Source organism: Anguilla rostrata, chromosome 8 (assembly GCF_018555375.3).
Source record: "Anguilla rostrata isolate EN2019 chromosome 8, ASM1855537v3, whole genome shotgun sequence".
Taxonomy (NCBI): Eukaryota; Metazoa; Chordata; class Actinopteri; order Anguilliformes; family Anguillidae; genus Anguilla; species Anguilla rostrata.
In genome coordinates, this window is record NC_057940.1 from 31,756,685 (window position 1) to 31,780,364 (window position 23,680).

Genomic DNA, 23,680 nt, shown 5'->3' on the forward strand with positions numbered 1-23,680 from the left:
AGTCCAGATGTGCAGCAAAACTCTTTTAAAAAAAATGTTTAAGGACAGATTTATGGATCATGAACAGACCCCGGTCCTCCGAAGGAGGTGACGCCTATTAAATAGGTGTGAAAATGTATCTATGAAAGAATAGGTACGCACTACATATATATATTTAAGATTATTGTAAAAAAACAATTTGCACATAAGTTACTCATGTGTTTATAGATATTTCATAATATTGTATATAGTATTAATTGACATAATGGCCATGCCGTTGGTTGTGTTTTTTTAATCACAGAGACGTTAAGATAACTCTCATTCTTCCATTTGACCCCGCACAGGGATCCAGTTTACTTTGATAGTTTATCCTCTGAGTAGACAGAAGCCTGAAGATGCTGATTTCTCTTTTTTGTTCAAGTACAGACCATCACTCCTCTTTCTCTTCACTCGTAGCCATTATGTCTCCTGAATGGTAGGGAGGCCTATATACTTTCAAGGAATGTATGATTAAGGTTATTTGTCTCGTCTTCAGCAAGTTAAAGCAATGTTCATTTGGATGTGGATTTAAGTCGGTGTGATTGACTTGTCATTGTCATGTTTGAGGTCGTTATTCTGCTAAAAGGTGAAGCACCATGCAGTGAGTTTTGAGGAATTTGATTGGATCTGAGCAGATAAGATGTTTCTGTACACTTCAGAATTCATCCTGCTGCTGCTGTCAGCAGTCACATCATCAGTAAAGACAAGAGAGCCAGTTCCAGTGGCAGCCATACACGCCCAAGCCATAGCACAACCTTCACCATGTTTGAAAGGCGAGCACTTCCTGTCTTTCTCCACAGTCTTTCCATCACTTTTGTTCAGTTCAATACTCATCTCATCTGTTCCAGAAGTCTTGTTTTTTTAAATGTACATTTTTAGTAAACTTTAACCTGGCCATTCAGTTCTTGAGGCTTAGCAGTGGTTTGGATCTTTCAGAGAACTCTTTGAGGCTATCCTGGTGTAGTCGTTATTTCAGTGTTTAACACATCTATGCTATCATCTTGGAGAGTGTTCTTGATCTGTTTAACAGCTGAAAAGTTTTTCTCCACAATTGAAAGTATTTTTCGATCATCCACTACAGTGGTTTTCTGTGGTCTACCAGATTATTTCCGATTGCTGAGGTCACCAGTGTGTTCTTGCTTCTTGACGCTGTACCAGTTGGCATAGGCTATGTGTTTTTAAATAGAGAATTATTTTACTTTAGTTTCTTGGGGCTAGTCAGTCTGTGTTAATTAGGTATCGGTGTTTGACATTAAAGGTACAGCCACTAGAAAGCCATTTTCTTTGAGAACTGGAGTCTTTTTTACTGCTAAGGTCCTGGTCTGTTTCATGTGTTCCAGCACTACTTCGCTGTCAAGATGCCATTTCAGTGTTTTCTATTTTTGAAGTGGTTGCCAGTAACTGTGTACTGAACTCTTGGATTTGTGACCACAGAGAGACATAATCTTTCCAGCATCCAGACCGACATTTGCCATTTTCTGTAATTATGTGCTATCTAAGATGTGATTAGTGTACATTTGAGGTGCGCTGGCTGCTTAGCAAGTCTTCTGCGGAGTTTTTGGCGAGGAATCTCCTCCTTACTGGCTTCTCCGTGGGGCGCTGGCCTGGAAGCCTGGCTTCTTGGGGTGGAGACAGGAGGCCAGTGGAGGAGTGATGAACTTCTCGTCAACCTCACTGCTTTATTTACAAATCCTACAGATGCATTTTCAACTAATTGCTTGATAAGGCTTATATGAAATATGATTCAGGAAAATCAATGTTGCTGATATCATAACTATTTTTTACAGGTGAAATGGTTATTGGTTAAATGCAAGCTGGACTGGAACTGTTTGTTTTATAGAATAATGTTACCTTACTTGCACTGAGATTAAATAACATTAGAGCATAATCAAGAATGCCAACACTGGTATGAATACTAAAGTTTTTACTCCTCTAGTTGCAGAACATTTTTTCCATTTATTAAATTTTATTGTCTACATAAAATGCACTTACTGTGTGATTATGTGTGGTTATGCTTTTATTTTACATTCTATAGCAATGGTTGTACTTGGACCCTTTGCGTATGGCTTGTCTCGTTGATTTTCAGTGGTGGGGATCAGGTCCCAGATAAGAAGGCCCATAAGGCAGTGTGAGGTTGGCTGTGCTACTGCTCACCCCCCCCCCCCCCTCCCCACACCCATTGTGCCATGTTCTCTGTCCTCTTGCTGCTCTTATTGTGCTCCCACAATCACATTGTTTAATTTCCATGGCTATCTGATGTCTTCATTCCTTCCTTATGGGCAGCATTATGTTGCATTAAATTCAATTTGGCTGTAAGCAGAGACAGGATGGCCATCCTTTTCGATCTACTGTCGGCTGAGTGTTCTACATACACACAAATACACAGAGGCAGACAACAAACACAAAGAAAAGCAGGCCTGCATGGACCTGGTCATTTTTTCCAAATTAAAAGTAAGCATTAAATGCCTTATTTAATAAATATACCCATCTATAATTACCTTGTTTTGAAGGCATATCATGTTGAAGGCACATCATTTTGTACTAAATATAGTCCAAAATGTATCAGCATCAAGCTATGCAACACCATTTTGTGATCAGCTGTTTTTAAAAGATTTTAATTCTCATTCATTGAGTTGTCCAAATTTTTTCACACCTAGAATTCAAATGAAACTGCCATTGCTACTAAATCTTAACATTCTGTGAGAATTGTATAATAAAAAGATATTTTTTTCCCTACAAAAAAAATAAATAAAAATCTGTACACGTGGTTTTGGGAAGATGGAAATTGTGACACCTAATTCACTTCAAAGGAATTCCATCTGGTGATATGTAAGGAGATTTTAGCATAAACAGAGAAAAGATTAGCCTGTATTTCATTTCAGTGGTTTAGTGGTTATGCTTCTTGGCATAATTCTGTTTAGCTTAACTGTACATTTCAAAATGCATTTTAAAAGGCAAATAAAATACAAATTGCATATCGGCTGAGAAATCTGCCATTTTGACACGTTTTCTAGTTGATGCCTTTCTCTGGTTATAAGTAACTCATCTAACGAGGCTAAGGAACCATTGCATGTCATTATAACTGTTTTACACACACACTGGTATTTAATCTCATTCGGAAAATAAACAAAAATTTGCATTGCCTCAAAGGTTTGCAGGCAGTCGCTGAATTTTATAGGTGAACACATCTTTTGTTAATGTAGGTATTTGGTGACTGATGTACCATAAAATTTTCTAATTTGCATATAGCACATTAACATATTTTGTTCATCACTCAACCAACAGTCCTTAGAGTCTGATGATCCAATTAGCATATTTTTAGAAAGCCTAGTGTTTCAACAAGGACATCTAAGCTCCTGGCATCATTTGGGCTGATAGGAACAATTTTCCAACCCTTTTAATTTTCGTTTAAAATAAAGCTCATATTTGGTGCTTGATAAAAGGAGATGCTTGCCCTGATGCTGTGGTATTCTGTATGGTGCACCAAAAAATAAATAAATAAGTTCTAGAAACAATTGCACAGTTTGTAGGGTATAACATGAGGAAGCTTATCCAGACACTCTTGAGAGGACTGACAGAATGTGGCCAGAGACTCCCTTCTATATTGTCAAAAGCGAAAATTTTAAGGAAAACCTGAAATGCAAAAATAATGAAAATTGACACATTCAGGGAATTCTGATTGTGCTTCCTGTAGGACCCAAAAGCCATAAACGTCCACAAGTGTAATATGTGTTTGGATAAAGATTACATTTCAAAAGTCACAGTTTACCACCATTCCCAGCTGATAGCAACACTGTGCACTTATTGATACATATCTAATGTTCTATTTGTGCATACATTTTCTGATGGGGGAAGAGACAGTGGAATAGAGGATCACTCAATTCTTTGAATAATACACTAATGGCATGCCATTATTAACTAACAAAACAATACTAGTTCCAAAAAATATAGTGACAGTTCATCAAAAGGTTGAATGTTACGTGCTATTTATTCTATGTATCTGCAATGACCAATGCTCTGTTGCTGTAGGCGGGGCTACTTTTCCGATGAAGCCCCGCCTCTCTGTGTCTCCTGCATGGGATAGCTGCATTGAATGATTTTATTTTTAAACGCCATCTTGGCAAATTTTATTTATCCTGTCTCCCATTGATAATCATATTATACCCAGAGTGTTAATGTCACTGTGTGTGAAAGAATTCCACTCTGGAGTTTATTTCTTTTCCTGAATGAAGTGCATCCATCAGTTCTTTTATGTAAGGTGTTTTTTGAATTTACTAGGCTTTTTGTGTTAGGTAAACTGTTGAATGCCAGTGTATTGGTTGAAACTTGCTTCTCATAGGATACTTTCTCTGGTAATTGCAAAAATACAGTAGATTGCGAAGAAAATTCATCGTACTTCATGGTTTGTGTGTGCAATAATGGTGTTTATTCATGGAAAATCATGTCTTTGCATGTCACATGGTAAGATTAAAAGCCTTTTGAGCTTTTTTGATTTCATCTATGGTACCTTCGATATAATTAATTACATATGTCCATGAAGCTGGGTATACAATAAATAGACTAACACTGAAGCACTCTAATGTCATTGCGCATAAAACATTAATTTTGCATTTGAGTGTTGCAGTATATTCACTCAGTTATTCTCACCCTTCGGAGAGGTTGCCTGGGAAATGAAAATCTGTATTGATCACAGCCCTGGCAATTTATTTCCTCTTGGTTTGAGTGGCTGGACTGAGGAACATAGGATTTCATTCTTTATATTTTGATTTTAATGATTCACAAAGTGCTTAAGTCTCAAGCATCTCTCTGCAGATCTCTCTTACCCTTAACTGAGAAGCAAAGAACTGTTGTTCCCTTCCCAACAAACAAAGTTTTTCTGAGTTTTTTAGGCACTCATACCAGAGGAATGTGGGAATACTGAACTCTGATGTTTCTATGCCAAGAACTGCTTGAAATTCTTTGGGGCCAAAAATGCTCCTTTTTTTGATTTTTTTTTCTCTCTCACTTTCTCTCTGATAAATATAATCATTAGAGACGCCATGTATTAAAAAAAAAATTTTAAAACACAAACGCAATCAGAAAAAAGTATGCTCAGTGGAAAAGATAAGTTGGGACAAACAGAACTGAGATGCACTGATATGTAAACTGTAATCAGTTCTTAGCTCCTGTCAGGATGTTGTGCTTAATGGAGATACTGAGGAGGCATATGTGAGACCCTGGGCTATATTGCACCCTCACCCTACCTAACAGCCCGACAACCTTATCGCAACGGCCCAGTGTGAGGAAGTTTAGCAAATGTGATAGGGTAGATTACAAATGGCCTCTTACTGCAGGTCTGCTTCCTCTATTAAACAGAGATATGTAATTTTGTGGTGCTGCTCAATATGTGACACATGTGAGTACACACACAGTTAAGTTAAGCTGTCTTGTAGGCAGGCCACATATTTTTCCCTTTTATCTTTCATAAGCGTTCATTTTTTACGTTGGTTCAGTCAGGCTTGCTGTCATTTTACAGTATGTCTTTAAAATCTACTGTATGCACTGCTTAGAGCATTATGGATTACACAATATGTCAGTGAAACTGGCAGAAATAAAATACAGTTCAAAGCACACTGGCGGAACAAATTGTGCTCCATATTGCTCGTTTTTTTTCATTCTGGGTGAACGAGCCGATATGACTGTTGCTGTTGGTCTGATGGGTCTACAGTGCACTGTGGACCAAGGCAGGTCTGCTCCAGGCTGCTGGTGCACAGAGAGAGCCCGTGTACTGTCTGTGCTGATCTGCTCCAGGCTGCTGGTGCTCAGAGAGAGCCCGTGTACTGTCTGTGCTGATCTGCTCCAGGCTGCTGGTGCTCAGAGAGAGCCCGTGTACTGTCTGTGCTGATCTGCTCCAGGCTGCTGGTGCTCAGAGAGAGAGCCCGTGTACTGTCTGTGCTGATCTGCTCCAGGCTGCTGGTGCACAGAGAGAGCCCATGTACTGTCTGTGCTGATCTGCTCCAGGCTGCTGGTGCTCAGAGAGAGCCCGTGTACTGTCTGTGCTGATCTGCTCCAGGCTGCTGGTGCACAGAGAGAGAGCCCGTGTACTGTCTGTGCTGATCTGCTCCAGGCTGCTGGTGCTCAGAGAGAGCCCGTGTACTGTCTGTGCTGATCTGCTCCAGGCTGCTGGTGCTCAGAGAGAGCTCGTGTACTGTCTGTGCTGATCTGCCAGGTCTGATGCACTGTAAATGACCACACACACACTACTGCTTTAAATGGAGATGATTTTTAGATATGTTTATTCAGTATATATACCTTTTTATGTAAAAAAAAAAAATCATATTCCCTCAGCTTGCCTCATATTTGTAGTTTTTCTTCATTTCGATCACCAGATGAAAGATTATATAATCTGGCATGAGAGAAACCTGCTCAGTCTACATGGGTCTGGTATACAGTAACTGTACTTCTTTTTCATGTGTTCCTCTCATGTTGGGTTGGAACTGAGAATGAGAGGTGCAGATTGAAACGGACTATGGTCTGGCATTCAGACATATCCACTCTGCTGAAGGCTTTCCTCCCAGCCACCGGCAGGGCTCATTAAATATGACAGCCTCTTTAAAGGAACCAGGAAGACAGGAAGCAAATGAAAATAATTTGATTTCCTGCAAAAATAAAAATAAAAAACTGATGCTTTTTGAAATAGAAATAGAAATAGAAGCAAAACTTCAATTTGACAGAATACATAAATGTGTACTTTTGTTAATACAGTATCTTGAAATCTGGCCTTATAGCATGTATATATATATATATTTGTCCGTGACCATTTAAAAATAAAGTTAGCCCGGGGTTGATTTTGAACAAGGAGTCAAGTTTCCGAAGAGAACTCAGTGTGGGAGGAAATTGTTTCGTAAGACTGCAGAATGTGTCCATTGTGTGAATATAGGCACGGACAGTACCTTTAAAGCTCTTGAAATAGGCTGTTCAATGCCTTTTGCCTCAGCTGAGCCTGCGTCACGACAGGAGACACACACACTCTTACACACACACACACTCTTACACACATACACACTCTTACACACATACACACTCCTTGCAAGCACTTTGTTTCGTTTCAGTCCGCACCAGATCTCTGGTTTAATGGGGTGGCAGTGTATTGTAACGGTTTGTAAACTGGGCTTGGGTTGCATTCTCCAGTGGATTCTGCCATTTTTTCCCTGAGAATGCCACTTAACCTGAATTGCTTCAGTAAAACATCCAGCTGTATAAATGGACTGAATGTAAAAATGTCACTCTGGATAACCGCATCTGCTAAATATCAGAATGTGATGTAACGTGTCTGCGTCTCGTATGAAAAAATAGTTCAGTGACAGAGGGTGTGTTCTGCTCCTACAGGGAAGGGCAGCGGTGTGGAGTTGTGGTGCTAAGGTTCTAAGCCTGACGGTTGAGGTTGAGCATCTCAGGTGTGGTCTCTGCTGCTGTAGCGTGCCATTGGGTTCTTTTCCCTTAATTGCTATAGTAAAGCACAGCTTTAAGATGCGACTTCAGCCAGCCCTTTGTGTAATTAATCAGCACTCCAGAAGTGTTGTATTATTATAACTGTCTCTTACGTTTGACGGGCATATGGTACCATTCCCACACGAGAAGACGCACTGTACATCAGCATTCAGCGATAATTGGCATCGTTGCTGATCAGTCCCTCTCGACTGAGAATATCCAGTTAGTCAATTCTAACGATTCCTCGCACTTACCTTCACCACAGCCTGCGAGAGCGACTGAACATAATCACTATGGAGATTTCGGCCGCGCCCGCTAAGGCTCATTTCCACATTATCCCTTTCTTATTACATTTTACTTCTAAATCAGTGGATCAGAGGGCACCATTGACTGCTTTTAATCCAGGACAAAATTTTAATTAACACCGATGTGACCTCGGAGTAATAGATCCCTGGGAACGCTGGGATAACAATAACTCATAAATCACAGCTGGAGTTTTAATTTTGAACTTTTCAGGGAGTGATGGATTTCCTGAAAAAAAAGAAGTCATACAGCTTTCACCTTTCAGGGAGGGGGGCTGTTGCTGGGAAGAATATGGAGAGAAAAAATCTGCAAAGATGTCTGACACCTTTATTTATATGGCAGAACTATTGGCAGAAGGCTGAGAAGAGGAGGGAGACATTGTATGCAGGAATGTTGTCATTATATTGCCTATATGCATGTATCATGATCATACTATTGCTGTCTCTACACAGTAAGGTTGCTGTAATCGCTGTGTGGCAATCTGACAATTGTTTGGAGAGTGTTGAGATTTGTTTCTCCCTCAAAGCAAGGGGCACTTTGTCAGGGATGGGAAGTCAGTGACACATTTATAGATGCCTTCTGCTTAATAATTGATACTAACAGAACGCAATAAAAGTTTTGTGTAAATGATGGTGTCAGTGTGACCGCAGCATTTGTGGGAAAAGCTTTAAATGCCTTGAGGTCTGTAGGTTGAGCCCTTCCCTTGCCTGAGTCCCCAGCACTCATTTGCTCCCTCTCTTGTCCGTGTCTTTGGCAGGTTATGGCTTTGTGGATTTCGACAGCCCAGCAGCTGCACAAAAAGCAGTGTCGTCACTCAAGGCCAATGGAGTGCAGGCCCAGATGGCTAAGGTAAGAATCCTCTCTCTGTGCCCACAACCCCCCCCCCATCTGGTGATGGCCAATAAGAAAGGAAATAACCAGCTAGTCACATGATCAAATTCAAAGTTGACGGAGAAAAATCACTTGCTAGTGACATAGTGCAGGAGGAATGCCATAATTAGGTAGGTGAAAATCCTGTGTTGTACATGCTGTACGTCAATGACAAAGTTGACATTATGTCTTTTTCTTACATTTTTTGCCAGTAATAATTAAACACTATCATGCCTTTAGAAAAAAAAAAAGAAACATGAAGGCATCCTGCACCTGATGCAGTTTCCCAATGTGGATAAATTAGTAGATGCTGCCATTGTTCAGTGTGAAGTAAAGGAGGCCTGTGCGACCCGTGTGCTGGAGGTGACCTGTAGAGGGCAGTGGTGTGAATCCTGTGATCGTCAGGACAGATGGAATCTGCAGAATAGTGTCATATGGGTCATCATAAAAACCTTTTGATTTGTAGAGGTTTCATTACATTTTAAAATGAGATTCACACAAGTGAGGATGGAGATTCAGGTGATGATGATGATTATGATGATGATGATGATGCATCTTGGTGAGGTCAGCACTCATTCATTTTGATGGAGATATCTTGAAGGGGAAGGAGATTGTCATCTTTAATGTAAGTGTTGAGAAACATCGCATTTGGAAATGAGCGATTTATCAAGTTACTCTTTCCTCAAAGTGTCCTTCCTCCAATATTTATGTGATGTCATGCTTCCAGAATACAAATGGGTTAGGTACTGTAGCTGTAATCCCGGGATTTGGGTGCGTGTGAGTGTGCCTGTCTGTGTGTGTACATTTTTATGACTGTGTTTGTGCGTGTGTGTGTGTGTGTACATTTTTATGGCTGTGTTTGTGCGTGTGTGTGTGTGTGTGTGTATGTACATTTTATGACTGTGTGTGCGCATGCGCGCCTATGTGTGAGAGAGGTCATCTTATCATGAACTGACAGTGACAGTTTTATTTTCCCTAATGTCCATGTTGATGGCTTCACTGACATGTCTTTTCATCTCAGTTTTGAACAACAGTGCCGGCGCCAGTCTGATGCTTTTCTCATTTCACCGTTTCCTGCGGTGTCCTTTCTCCTTCCCTGTCACCGTTCTTTTTGGGCTGTGCTATAAGGAATCACATGATACCCTGTAAACTGTGCTTCTCATGTTATTCTCTGTGTTCATACAATGTGCCGTAAACTGACAGCTCAAAACTAGTTACATTATGTTCTGAAATAGCTGAAAATGATTTGTGTGCGCACACACATGCGCGGATATACAAATGCAAGCCTTTCTGTCTTCCCCCTTCTCTCTTTCAGTCTTCCTCTCCTTTCCTCTCTAGAGGGGTACATGCTCTGGAGTACTCAACTTTCTTTTATCCAGGCCTTACACAGTAACATGTATCTCCAGCAACAAGAACTGTAATATCCATAAGCGCAGGAGAGCCAGAGGCTTTGAGCTCATTGAAATTGATTTGAACTGAGTGATTGACTCATACCGATTTCTGCATTAAAACCTTACTTTTTTAAATTAAGGATCGTTTTTAAACAAAAAAGCTCAAAAAAATCAATTGTATTCACTGTTCACTCTGGTTCATGATAAGAACAGAACTTGCACATTTGTCCTGGGACACGCTGGACCACACCTTTGTGACTCTTCCTGGGGTGTCGCTCTCTCTCACACAGCAAATGACAGTGTGGACATTTTTCCGGCAGACTGGCCCCCTGCTTTGTGGCAGCCTGAAAAAACCCCTCCTCCCCCCCCAGCCAACAGTCACCCACCCCTTCAGTGAAGATCAAAACCTGCCAAAGCAAAGAGAGATAAAACAGGAAAACAACCAGTGAATGCCAGAGAGCTGTCACAGACATGTCAAATGCCACCTCTCTTCTCCTCTCCTCTCCTCTCCCCTTGCAACTGTCTGCCATTTTCTCCTCACTCCAATCAATATGAATTGCAATGTGCCAAGTCTTGATTGCAGTGTCCGTTTCCCAGAATTTTACGAGACAGCTTGTTGCTGTTTAACAATCTTAATACTCTGAGAAAATGCTGTGCATTTTTATGAAGAGGGAGACTGAAAACAAATTGTTGCGGCTCCTCGCTAAGGCTTCTGTAGTCAATAAGATCTTTGCAGAGCCACTGATTCAGAGCTATAGTAGTTGAGCCTGTGCCTGATGGCTCTTCATTCAGGAACCCAATTTACCATTTTGGCCCTTATTAAGCAAGTCTCAGAGTAGGAGTGCTGATCTACTGCAGCATCAGCTTTGCTTTTAAACTCATAGCGGGTGGACCAGGGCGACCTGGCTCGAGATGAGGAGCTCTGCTCTGAGATGGTTAATAAAGGTCAGCCCAGCCCTGGTTGTTTGATTTGATATGAATATCCTTTCGCTGTTTGAACAGCTTAACCTTTGTTTTATGTGGTACACGACAAGCATGAGCATGTCTTAAGGAGATAAATGAGAATTTGTCCTGTTTTAAAACTACAAATAGTAACTTTTTGAGTGCTGTCCTGAGCAATTCCACTAGGCGATGCCTCTGGAGCAAGATCTGTTCCAGTTTAGCCTGCTTTACACTGATGTACCACAAAACCTTTGACACCTGTATAGACAATGCAGCCTTGTCCTCAGCATTAGCTGCCTGTGCTCTGCTTGCTATAATCCAACTATTTGCAAAGAGACCTTCAAAAGACATCAGCTCTTGAACTCTTGATGAATTTCCCAGTCCGTCATATCTAAATGTAATGCACTTTCTCTAATATCTTTGTGGACTTGGATGAGCTCCATGTTGTGGAGGACCCATGTGGTGGAACAGGAGGGGGTGTGGCACCCCTCAGGGGTGTGGTCTCCGCGCTGCAGAGGACCATGCAGGCTCTGTGCCAGGCCTTCCACCCTCATAACCTGCCTTTCCTCAGTGTTCCCTATTGCATTTTTCCCTTTTAATTTACATCTGTAGTCAGAAGTGGCCACCCAGTGCTTCTTCATTTTCTCAATTTATGTTTGCGGTTGTTTGTAAATGCATTTTTAATGATGTTGTTACATCATTAAAACTTCACAGGTATTGCTGAAATTGTTTACCAAGTAAAACAACATTCTTTGAAAATGACAATCCATTTGTTTTTGCATCTAAGGCATGCAATTTAAGGAAATACACAATATTTTAGATCTTATAGTAGCTGAAAGATTTACCTGCTTGGAATGTGAGAAGATGTGTATAGGTATCAACATAAGTAAGTATCAAATAACTAGTGACCTTTTGTTTGTCAGACAGCCATCTCCATGTCTAGCTTACTTTGGCACATATTGTCTGTTTGCATGGCTGGAAGTATTCATCGATCAAGGCTGCAAAATAAGATTCTATCTGGGAACCATGCATTAGCTTTTTAGTTACAATTCAATTTCATCAATCACTATACATTAGGGAAATACATTATATTATATTCACGTTATGATAGTCGTAATATGTTAGCTGTGTCAATATGTTGCTTCCATTAGTGAGACAAGCTTGTTCATGTTGGGTTCAGCGTAGCTCAGCTAACAAGTGACCTTTTTTTGACAGAAAAAAGAAAATCTATTCTGGAAAATATTGATATATCAAATGTCTTTGAAACCCCGGATACAGCACACATAACATTATGGAAATGTATAGGCTGAGATCCTGTTTTGTATGGAGGACAGTGGCCTCAGTTGCCCGGGTAACCTCTGCATTACCCGGACAGTCTGACTGCCCTTCACTCTCTGTATTGAGTCCACATTAGAGTTGAGAAATACGCTAAAACACCATTACCCCTTCGCCATGCTATGAATATTAAATGTGAATATTCACATTTAAGAATGTTAAAAGTGAAAGGAACAGATCTGTTCAGAGAGGTTTCTTTATGTGTTCAGATTGTTCATTTATATGCAGTGCAATGAAAGTGGAAAAATCCTATATCTAATCCGGGTAATGTCTTCTTTATTACAACTGAGGAGGATGATGCTTAGAGCTTATGGACAACCATGTGATGAGAATGGCACATTTAAACGTGATGAACAATATTGATGCATTTACTGTTATTTATAACCACTACTTTGGTATCATTTGGTATGGAGTAATATCGGTTAGCCCTGCAACAAGGTTTTACGATGTTTTAGATGGCCTTGAAGGTAGAATATAACATTATATCAAGTTGCAGTGTACCTTAGGCAAAAAGCATGCTATTTTTAACAGCCCCATTGGTAGAATTTAATATTAGCATGACACTCAGAATGTTCTTTTTTTTTTACCATGCCAGAATTGTTTAGTGATTCACAAGACAGACTCTAGAGCATACCTTTGAATAAAGTATTACTGAGTATTGGATGGCCCCATTTTTATTATTAGCCTGGGGGCAAAATTGATACTTGTTTTCAGATTTCATACTAACTTCTGCTCTAAATAATTTCATTAACCCTATTGTCAATGTGATCTGATATTTCAGCTGACATTTATTGATAAGCTTATGAATGACAGTTGAAGACCTGTGACTCTGCTTAAAATAAAAATATTCCCCATTCACTGTGCTGCTCTGCACAAAAACAGAGGTGGGAAATCCAGGTTCAGAGAGTAAAAGTCCTCCGCAGTGTTATGTTCCAATCGTCTCAGTTTTCTAATTAGCGCTGTTCTGCAGCCAGGAGGTAAAACTAATTAGTGAAATTGACTTGCTAGGTTCATGGCTGTGAGAAACACATGGCAGGACCTCTGCTTTCTGAACCCTGGACTTTCCACCTCTGCTTGAAAGAAATTCAGCCAGAGATTTTTTGTTAAGCAGCATATGGTGTCATTGCAAATTACAAGAAATTCCATGTTAATTAATCAGTCTTTTTATCACTCAATCGATTATTCAATCAGTTAATCATAAACGGTAAGTCAATCAATCAGAATATCTCATCTTCGTATACAGGAAGCTAGACCACAGTTACAAGTTTCTGTAAGACTTCAGCTAAGCTGAAGGACTTTATTTTTAACCTTTTTTATTTCATATAGCAGATGTGTTTTAACTACATGAGGGAGAGATATGCATATAAATGCGCATGCATATGCAATTGGCTGTGCGGAGCACCCTCTCGTTCTCCTCTGTGGAGCTGCCGTGGCAGTTTTTCTCCCCCAGTGTGGGTAGTTTTGAAGGGCAAAGATGCAGAGATGATCCGTCTGAGTCGCCATGCGGGGACTTCCGATTGCTTCCACTGTCTTAATATTCTAATTACACTTCAATCATCTGGCAGCGCGCGGCGTGAGGTAAATTATTCTGCGGAGTTCGCTCTCTGCTGGAGGAGAACTGCTGCCATGCGTCAGAGAATGAGGTGCCAGCCAGAATGTCACAGCTGACGCTTTTTCTCGGCAAAAACAGGCTGTGCTAATGAACAAAGTTGCAAACTTATTGATGGGGTACATTTTTTCCTCTATGGAAAGAAATTACCGTGGAAACTTTTAATGGTCTAGACCAGAGGTCTTCAGCTGGCTTTGAACCAGTGACCCCCACCCATGCCGTAAGGCATTCCAGCGATTGCCATCAAAAGTTAAGAGAGGGTTATACCCTGTATGACCAAAAGTATCTGGACACCGTGTTCTTGGGTTGTTTTTTTCCGGTTTGGGCTAGGCCTCTTTGTTCCAGTGAAGGCAATGACATTCTAAACAATTCTGTGCTTCCAACTTTCTGACAACAGGTCGGGGAAGCCCCTTTCCTGTTTCAGCATGACAATGCCCCCAGGCACACAGAAAGATCCATATAGAATTGGTTTTGTCGAGATCAGTGCAGAAGAACTTGACTGACCTGCAAAGAGCCCTAACCTCAATCCCATCTAACACCTTTGGGATCAGTTGGGAAACCTTAATCGCCCAATCAGTGCCCCACCTCACTAATGCAAATCGCTACAGCAATGCTCCAACATCTAGCATAAAGCCTTCCCAGAAGAGTGGAGGTTGTTATAGCAGCAAAGCGTGGATCAACTCCATATTAATGCTCATAATTTTGATGAGATTTTGGATATCAGGTGTCCACATGCTTCTGGCCATGTAGTGTACTTTTAAAAAAGTTTTTAAAGATCACAAACTGATTAATATGACAAAGGCAATATTGTAATGTTCTGTGATTGTCCTCCTTACCTCCTGTATAAAGTTTCCACAATTCAAAATAAAAAGAGATAGGAGAAACTTGTTAATTTGAAGACTCGAGATGGGGAACCTGGGGTTTATGTTTATGTTTTAAGGGGTGCATGGCTGCTAGTGGTCTGGTAGGGATTTTTTGGGTGGAGCCTGGATGGAGAGAGCAGGTCAATATGGGATAGCAGAGTCGGTTTTGGGTGCAGATAATAATTTGAGCTATGCTAGCAGGCTGTCTGAGTTTCAGGTTAATTCATCTATAGTATCTACGCATATCTGGAACCTAGAATTATTATTTTAGCCAGCATGCACAACCTAAAGCAGTTGTAGCAAATTAAAGGAATTCAAGTTTTTCATCCAGAGTCCATTCCTGTCTCCGCTTGTTCATCCAAGTTTGGACTGAGTCCAACTGCACACACCACAATATTTAAAAAGTTTGGTGCAAGTACCTTGGCACATTTAGAATATCCCTGAGAAGTTTTCTCTATGGGATGCTAAGCTTCAGTGCATGGTTAAACCCTTACAGTTTATTACTTAATGTTTCCCATAACAGACGTTTTTGCCAATCCTTTCAATGTCTGCCAGTCAAGTTGGATCGTCTGTGGAAATTTTCTGTGAAGGACGTTTAATGTTGTAGGCATCACCAAACCATGTGCTCACTGATTGGGTACTCAGCTCTTGAAGAACCCATCCTTTTTGATATGGAAGCAGGAACATTTCTGCCAAATAGGCACTTCAACTCAGCCATCTGGATGTGAGAGAAAATTGAAAAAGTTTTTTTTTTTTTTATTCTAAAAAGTCAATCACAAGCCAGCATGTCCTGCAGTCTTATAAGTGGCTCCCATAATTGTACATTTATGGTTATTTGATAAATGTGAAACTATTGTTCCTGGCTCTGTAGGTCTATTGTAGTACGGTCAAGTGTGGTACATTTTTGTCTTTTCCCTGCTGCAAGTGATTCAGTTTGGTTGCAGTGTTCTACCACACAACTCGCCCGTTCAGTTTCAAAAGACCAGCATTTTGTAACTCCTGGGTTATTGATTTAGTACGAACTGTAGGTTCTCAGAACTTGAAGTGCTCCTTTTCTCAGTGTCAGGTACAATCCTGGTAAATAACACACCCCGGGTTAGCGGTATGTGCTCTTTCTGAAATCTCTCTGATCTCTTCTTTTCTGATAACTCGGTGGGCCGTGCAGCAGATGCTCACTGCTCTTCCCCTTTGCCTTCCGCTAGGAGCATCGATTCAGGTGGCCCGTTTCGATTTGTCTTCATCAGTCATACCAATTAAGTCAAAGTCAAGCATCCCATTGCTCCATTCTACCCAGCAGCGGATACCAGCCAATCCCATTAAAGCTTTGTTGAAATTTATACTTCTGTCTGTGATGGTCTTCTGTCTTGCTGTGCAGTAATCTCGAGACTGCAGGAGTTAATACAGTAATGCAGTCATACATGTTACCTATGGTGTGTGTGCATGTATATATACAGTATATACTGTATATAATATGAAAATATTTATAAAGAAGTTGGATAATATTACCGAAGGGACATATGTTTTCAACTTTTCAATAAGGTTCCCAAAAAAAATTAATTAGGCTAATAGTTAATTGTGTTTAAGTAATGCTTATTACCCTCATGAGAAAAATCACTTTTTGCCATGAGATTGGCTTTTTTCACATGTGAATTAAAATTTTCACATGAAAAAACAAAACACGTTACATGATATCACATGAAATTCTGCATTTTCGCACCTGGCTGACTTTTACAAATTCCTCATGTGAAAACAAAACATGACTTGAAATAGCACAGGATACCATTTCCCTCTCTCATTTTATTACAGGGATTATATTTATAGTTCACATGTGTACTCTTCACGTGCTGGGTGTTCACATGTCGTGTTCGGACATGTATTTGAGCACATGTGATTCTTTCATAATGGAAACCACTCATACATTTATGAAGTATTACTTAAGGGATACATGTTTTCTACTTAACAATAAGGGTCACACAGTGCATTAGTTAGTTAATGCCTATTAATGACTCTTATGCAATTATGAAGTGTTATTTGAGGGACACGTTTTACCCATACAATAAGGGTCACAAACAGCATCAGTTAGTGGTCAATTATAGTTAAATAATACAATACAGTATACACAAGAAATTATAGAATAACACGTAAAGAAACATGTACACATCTAAATTAACACAAAGGAGCAAGCATCTACATGAAGACCATACAGGGTGTCCACTGACCACCACCTTTACAAAAATATAAAGTGACAGATAAGAGGATGGACAAGTTGGCAATTAATACTATTTTTAAACATGAAAAAAATATAACTGGGTTTCCAGTTTTTTAATTGGCTTAGCTTCAGACTTCACAATATGCATGCATTTTAATGACCTATTTTTATAATATTAATTAATGCCTTAATTAACCCCTGAAGTCGCACCGGCTCAAGTGGATTTATTTGCATTCGTTCCATTTTTTACAGTGAAATTTTCTATCAATCTGGTCACACAATATACCATTTGAAAGTGTTAAAAGTCACAGTTCTATCTCTATGAAGTATTTTGCAATGCCAGTGTTTTAGTAATGCACAGATGACACAAATCACAGTAAAGTTGGTATCCTTACCACAGCAAGCATTCAGAAAACAAAATCCAAAGTAGTTTTTTGTTGTAAAAAAGGAAACATTGATAGAATATCCATTGGATTCTTAGCAATTCACTGGAGGAATTATCATTGTTGTCTGTTTCGCCAATGCATACACGCCAAGAGTATGGTGTAAATAGTCATTGTTACTATTTCCGGTTTATGCAGACTCTCTGGAACAAGATGAGCCTACCTACAAGGTGCTTTGACCAGTACTAGCCAAGCAGTCCCTCAGTATTGCCAATGGGACCTGCTGTAAGTATTTAATGACTTGACAGCATAATTTCTGCCCATGCAAAGGCTGCCAATGGCAAGCTATTAAAGTGATGACTGAGGAGCATTTTAGCCAATGAAACTGCTGTATGTATCTAATGGTATATAGGTGGTAAGGCTTGCATAAAAGGACATGCATTTTTTATCCTGCGCAAATAAAAAACATTTTTCAGTACACACACTGAGAACATCACACACCGGTGTTCAGAGGTGTAAAGTAGGCCTACTACATTTTGTATACTACTCTATATGATTGTGTAATAAGTGTGCTGAAATTAGCTCACTTACCCCCTACTGTCACCCTCCCCCTACCTCTCCCCCTCCCTCACGTCACATTTATTCCTGAAAATCAGGCCTACTCTTTATTTATAAGTGTACTGAATAATACAAATATTGAGAATATATTTATATGCTCACCAATATAAAATGGGGTCAAGTCCTTCACTGAAAATGACCTCTACTGTGGAGTCATAGCTGTTTTCACTGTCCTCCTCAGATATATTCACTCAGATGAGTGATATCATCCAAGACAACTTTGCAAAATAAAGTTTTGATGTAAGAAAAAAAAAATGTTTTTAGGTATAAAGTCTGAAGAACTTTTTTGCCTGTAATATCATTCAGTTATCAAGTGTCCTTTTGGAGTCTCCATATGCGAGACCCGTCTAGACATAGCTTAGAAAAAACAATGGGGAATATCTTTGGTGATATTGTCATCAAATCTGAACCATGATTTGTCCAGCATTGTTGCTGTGGCTCCATTGTGTTTCAAAGCTCACCAAGCACATCCACAAGCATCTGTTTCCACTCAAAAAATAATGATCTTTCAGGTGAGAAAAAACTTCCACTCGTATTGTTTGAGCTTCTGTCACTTTGTTTTAGTAATATTTAGAGCAAATCAGACTGTTGGAAAGCAAGCTCCTACGGGTTATTTTTCAGAAGAGGCCAGGATTATGCCTGTAGTCAGAATGGTTTCAGAATAGTAACAATTTCATATGGGTATGTTATTTTCAGGCTTGTGCCACAAGAGTTAACCTTTAGACCACCAATACACATTAACAGGAAACATAAAATGTGTTCTAATTGTTAAGTAACTTTAATATTTTTTAAAAATTATTTTATATTATGTATATATTTATTCCGTCATCAACAATCGCACCATTAGTTAATGATGGCTATGCTATGCTGATTACTGCATTTACTAATATTAATTAATATGCCCTTATTGTAAAGTATTCACGACTTTAGGTTTGTGCTCTTTTGTTTTTATTGTATCTACTACAATCAAAATGTACATAAGCAATAGTAACGTGTTGGAGGAGTGGATCCTTAACCCAGAAGGTTAATGATCAGGAGTGGTTCGTGGTTTGAGAGCTTAAATTTTAAACTTGTCTTTTAACTGTTTTTTCAACACCCTTATTAGTCTTTTTAATGAACGGTTGTGCCAAATTGAAATAGCCTAGAAACAGTTGAAACATGTAAATGTGTCTAATGTGACAGCAGTACCTTTGTGACTTCTGTGAACATTTTAACTAAATCGAAAAGATTGAGTATTGAGGACTACTCTAATGTGTCTTTCCTTTCTGCAAAATGATTGGAAAATGTAACCCAAGCTCTGGATCATAATATAATTTAAAAATTTTATGTGTTGTACAGATATTCAAGCTATTAAGTTAGATGCAATTACACAAAAAATTATTGGCTGCAGATTGCCGATCTGAAGTTAAATTGAAACTCATTTTAAAAAGTGTATCTTGACTGTTAGCCATGGAAAGATTTTTTAACTTCAAGTTAAAAAAGAGAGATACTTTGATATCCTTGATCAAGGTTCTTTCAGTGACTGTAGGTAGTAGGATGGTAGGACTCCAGACCACAGCTTCTCTGTGCAGAAGGTGAATAACTGCACTTGTGTTTTGTCCATGCGTGCATGTGCATGTCCACATGCATGTGTGGACGCATGCATATACATTACATGTGCATGAGCAGATAACTCCCGCTAGGCAGCCTGGCAGTGAGGTCTCCGTACACAGAAGACCACACTGTAATTTAATTTGAGATTCAGCGTGCCCTCACGGCTGCCACATTTCTAAAGGACACAGGCGAGGATCTGCACAACAATGCAACACCCTGAGAATTTGGTGGAGTGTGTGATTGTGCACACGGGCACGCTTACCGTGTCAATCAACATCCGCAGACTCCCCAGTGCTCCAAGATCAGATTAGTTTGTGTGAGTTTGTTTCCCAGCACTGAGAAAGACTTTCAGCATAATTATGATTTAATGCTAATTTTATGTTCTGCTGTACGGCCCGCTCATTGCTCATCAACTGTGTTTATTAAGTAGAATGGGTGCAGCAGTCAGAGCACTGAAGCAAAGAGAGGGAGAGAGAACAATGGGAAGGAATAGGGGAACTAGATGCCACATCGTACCAATTTGAACTTTAAATGAACACTGACTCAATGAGGGACCCGTTTCATCTCAGCCTTGCTCTCTGCCCAAAGAGCAGAAACCTGCTGAAGCTGAGCCATAGCCTCATACCGGCAGCCTTGTGCTCCAGTCACCTTTCAGGTGAAAACGCTCACTTATCGTTCACCTGAATCCAAAGTCAGTGAGCGCTCACTGCAGTAGGTCACGTGACTGCTTACCGCAGCATTTACCGGCTGCAGGGACTCTCCACCGCTGGTGGGGTGACGACCGCGTGTGAGGAGAGAAATGAGGCGGACGAACGGGAGCGAAACGCGCATCCGGGCGCGTCCCGTGCTCCATCTGAGTCGGAAAATCCTCGCCGCTTCTCTCGCCGTACTAACAGCCTCCGACGCCCAGCCAAGGTCAGCTTAGCAATTACAGTCACAGTGGCGTACTGTAGGCCTCGGTGCCCCCACAGTCCCGCGTACGCACCCAAGTGTCAGGTCTCATCCGGTGAAATGGGTGGGTGTTGGTGGCAGTGGCCAGTGCAGCAGCTGTGGTAGCGACTGGCAGCCGGGTCCCCTGTGTGGAACCCGGTCGCTGCGCTGAAGTTTGTCTGTCTGAGACGGGACAGCCGCAGCGGGGGGTAAAATCAACACCCCCGCGTGCAGTGTGTGGCACTGTCTTCATGCTACTTTGCTCCCGCATCGGTTGCCAAATGTGGGAGTTCATCTTTCATCACAGATCGTTTTTAAATTGTTTTGTTTGGACACGGCACTGAAACAGATAACTAATGCGGCTGAAAAATATAACTCCATTGGGAAGCTATAATTGGTGGTTCTGGATATTTTTGATTGATATTTCAGTAAACATACATTTAGATATTTCCCGGTTACGATCAGCCTTTCATTCTAATCATAGAAATAAATGATGAATTCTCAAAGTGGCATTCAGTAATCCAGACATCACATGGGGTTTTTCTACCGTTGTTTAAAAATGGATTTCTGTCAAATGGTATCGGTTCCGAGGATATAATTTTCATCTTGCCCTGGCGTGATGTAAAATCATTGTTTCCGCGCATGCATTGAGTCATGCTCCCTTTAACTTGCGTCCTCTCTGTATTTTTTCTACAGTACATTGGTTAGGCATTCACATTGTCTGTATTGTGTTGTGTTTTACTGTGCAATAGTTGTATAGGTTTGGTCCATTTTCTTCATTTCGTCTGTGTTATGACTGCATTGACACTAGTTTTAAATAGTGTTGTGCCTGTGCTGATTCTGTTTAGGGTTGGTCTGTTTGTTTGTCATTTTTACGATGTGTCTGCATCATATTTTGTTTTGTCTGTTTCTCTGTTGATTCCGTGTTGTGACTGTGTTGGCACTGTGTTGTTATTTTGGTGCAAGCTGCTCTGATTCAAAACAGATGTCCAGTTATGGTTGCTAGATATCTGAGGAATTGATGTTGAAAAGCAGGAAACACGGGGAAAAAAGAAAAGAAATGCATTACCATTGACTCTGGGAAACACTAAGCACCAGCAGAATTTCTAATGCTGGGAAATGGCTCACATACTGAATTATATTTCCTTTACATTATTCATTGGGAAATGCAATCGCATACACTTACCTGGTGCACTGTATGGCCGATTGAAAAAACTGTTCCCTTTGTACCCCTCTCTGAAATGAGCCGCTGTAAATCCCTTATATTACCTTCCAGAATAGACTATACACATCTCTCTTCTTTTTAATTGCTTCACAGGCATGCCTAATTGTATTTTTTTGTGATTTATCAGCATTTGTGTTGTACCTTTGATGGCAATCTATATGTATGCATTCTTCAAACAAGATACTTAAAACAAGAAATCTCTTGCGCATGTGCCATTGAACCTCTACTGAACCTCTAAACGACGTCTCCACATGCTAATATGAGATATACTAACAGGGCAGTCATTAAAGAATGAATGGGTGATTTTTTTAGTCGTGGGCTCCCAAAAATGGTTGAGAGGTATACTGCAAACTATGTGTTGTGTGTATGTGTGTGTGTGTGTGTGTGTGTCTGTTTGCGTGCATGTATACATTAAAGCAAGCCAGGTTGTGTGAATTGAAAAAGTGACTCGTAATATAGGTGTGTTCCCTAGGAAATTCTGGATCATAGGAAATTTAAGTTGGGGCCCTCAGAGGTAGTCTGGGTTGACATGCAGTATGAGCAAGTCTTCAGAAATACGGTATTTAAGCTACCAGCCCTTAAAGTTCTCCATTGCTTAACACATCTCTCCATCTGGCACTGTGGAAGGGAGCATTCCATCTGCCACGTCGGTGCCCTGGATCACAGCAGCTTCTCAGAATGCACAGTGACACTAGGCACCAGCGTGTCGTTCATCATTTAGCGGCTGCATCAAAATGACAGATCTGAGTGCCTCCCGGGGACGTAAATGCAGTAGCATGCAGCCGATAGATCTACAGAAAATGTCTACTGCCTTTGTTCACTTCCTACCAAGAAAAGGCATTCAAATCAAAACATATGTAGTTGTTATACAACTAAGGAGTGAGCAATTTCATTTATAATTCATTCTAAGCAAACATTTAGTCTTACTGTGGGAGAGAGACACACAGACCGAGGGACAGTAAGTTGGAAAAATACGACACTTATACATAAATGAATCATATTCCCATTCTCATTATTGTTGGCTATACCATTATTGCAGAATTGTCTTTACTTTTCTGCATCACCCCCATTATTGTGTAATGCATTGTTTTAATTACTCATATAATTACTTACATTATCTCCTATTAGTTGCTTTCTGCTTATTATGCCAACCAACCTTTTTTGAATTTCAATTTCAATTTGAGAGAGAGAGAGAGAAGCTACATCCATCACAGGTTACAGTTAGAGTCTGAACAGAAGGACCGAGAAAGTGCCTCCAATCAAATTATTGGTTAATCTAGTCGCATTGTGAGTAATTGAAGGCCTCCATAGGCTGTGCTGATTTGGTTTACGGTGCATTAGCAGCTGAGCAGACAGGCTTTTAGTGGGTACCCTCAGTACTGGGGTCTCACTGGGAGGTCTGGTGAGGTACGGGGAAGGGTCGAATCCCGTGTCTCTGACTGATAAATACCCTTCATTTTGACACGCAAATGTCATTTGTTATAGGTGTCCTCAATTCAACTTTCTTATGACATGTTCAGCTGTTCATAATTGTCACATTGCCACCACTACTGTTATTTCAAACAGTTAGGTGACTGTTTGAAATCACTCCTCTCACATATAACTGCGACAGTGAATGCTGAATTTGAAGTTCTCTAGCGAATTGCAGTAATAGTGAAAAGGAAAGCATGCATTAAATTTTATAAGGGATTTTGTGTGTGTGTGCATGTGTGTGTGTGTGCGTGTATGTTTGTTTCATTTTCTTACAATAATTCCGGTCACACTTTAGACGAAGTGTATTTCTTAACACCATTTACTTAGCATACTAGCATATATATAATAATTCCTTCCTAAAAAGCATATATAATTCCTTCATAAACATGACATTATGTCTTCATAAATCTTACATAAGCAAATGCCATGCTTCATAAAGGGCAACATA

General features: G+C 40.2%; 1 protein-coding gene across 4 annotated transcripts in view; it reads left to right on the top strand.

Moving 5' to 3' along the window:
• The window catches only part of LOC135261416 (RNA-binding motif, single-stranded-interacting protein 3-like), a 299,499-nt gene that overhangs the window by 192,293 nt on the left and 83,526 nt on the right, over positions 1-23,680 (top strand). For all 4 annotated transcript variants that reach the window (XM_064347701.1, XM_064347703.1, XM_064347702.1 and 1 more), the window contains one exon: positions 8,549-8,640. In XM_064347701.1, the coding sequence (XP_064203771.1) occupies positions 8,549-8,640 (92 nt within the window). The remainder of the gene's footprint in view (positions 1-8,548; positions 8,641-23,680) is intronic.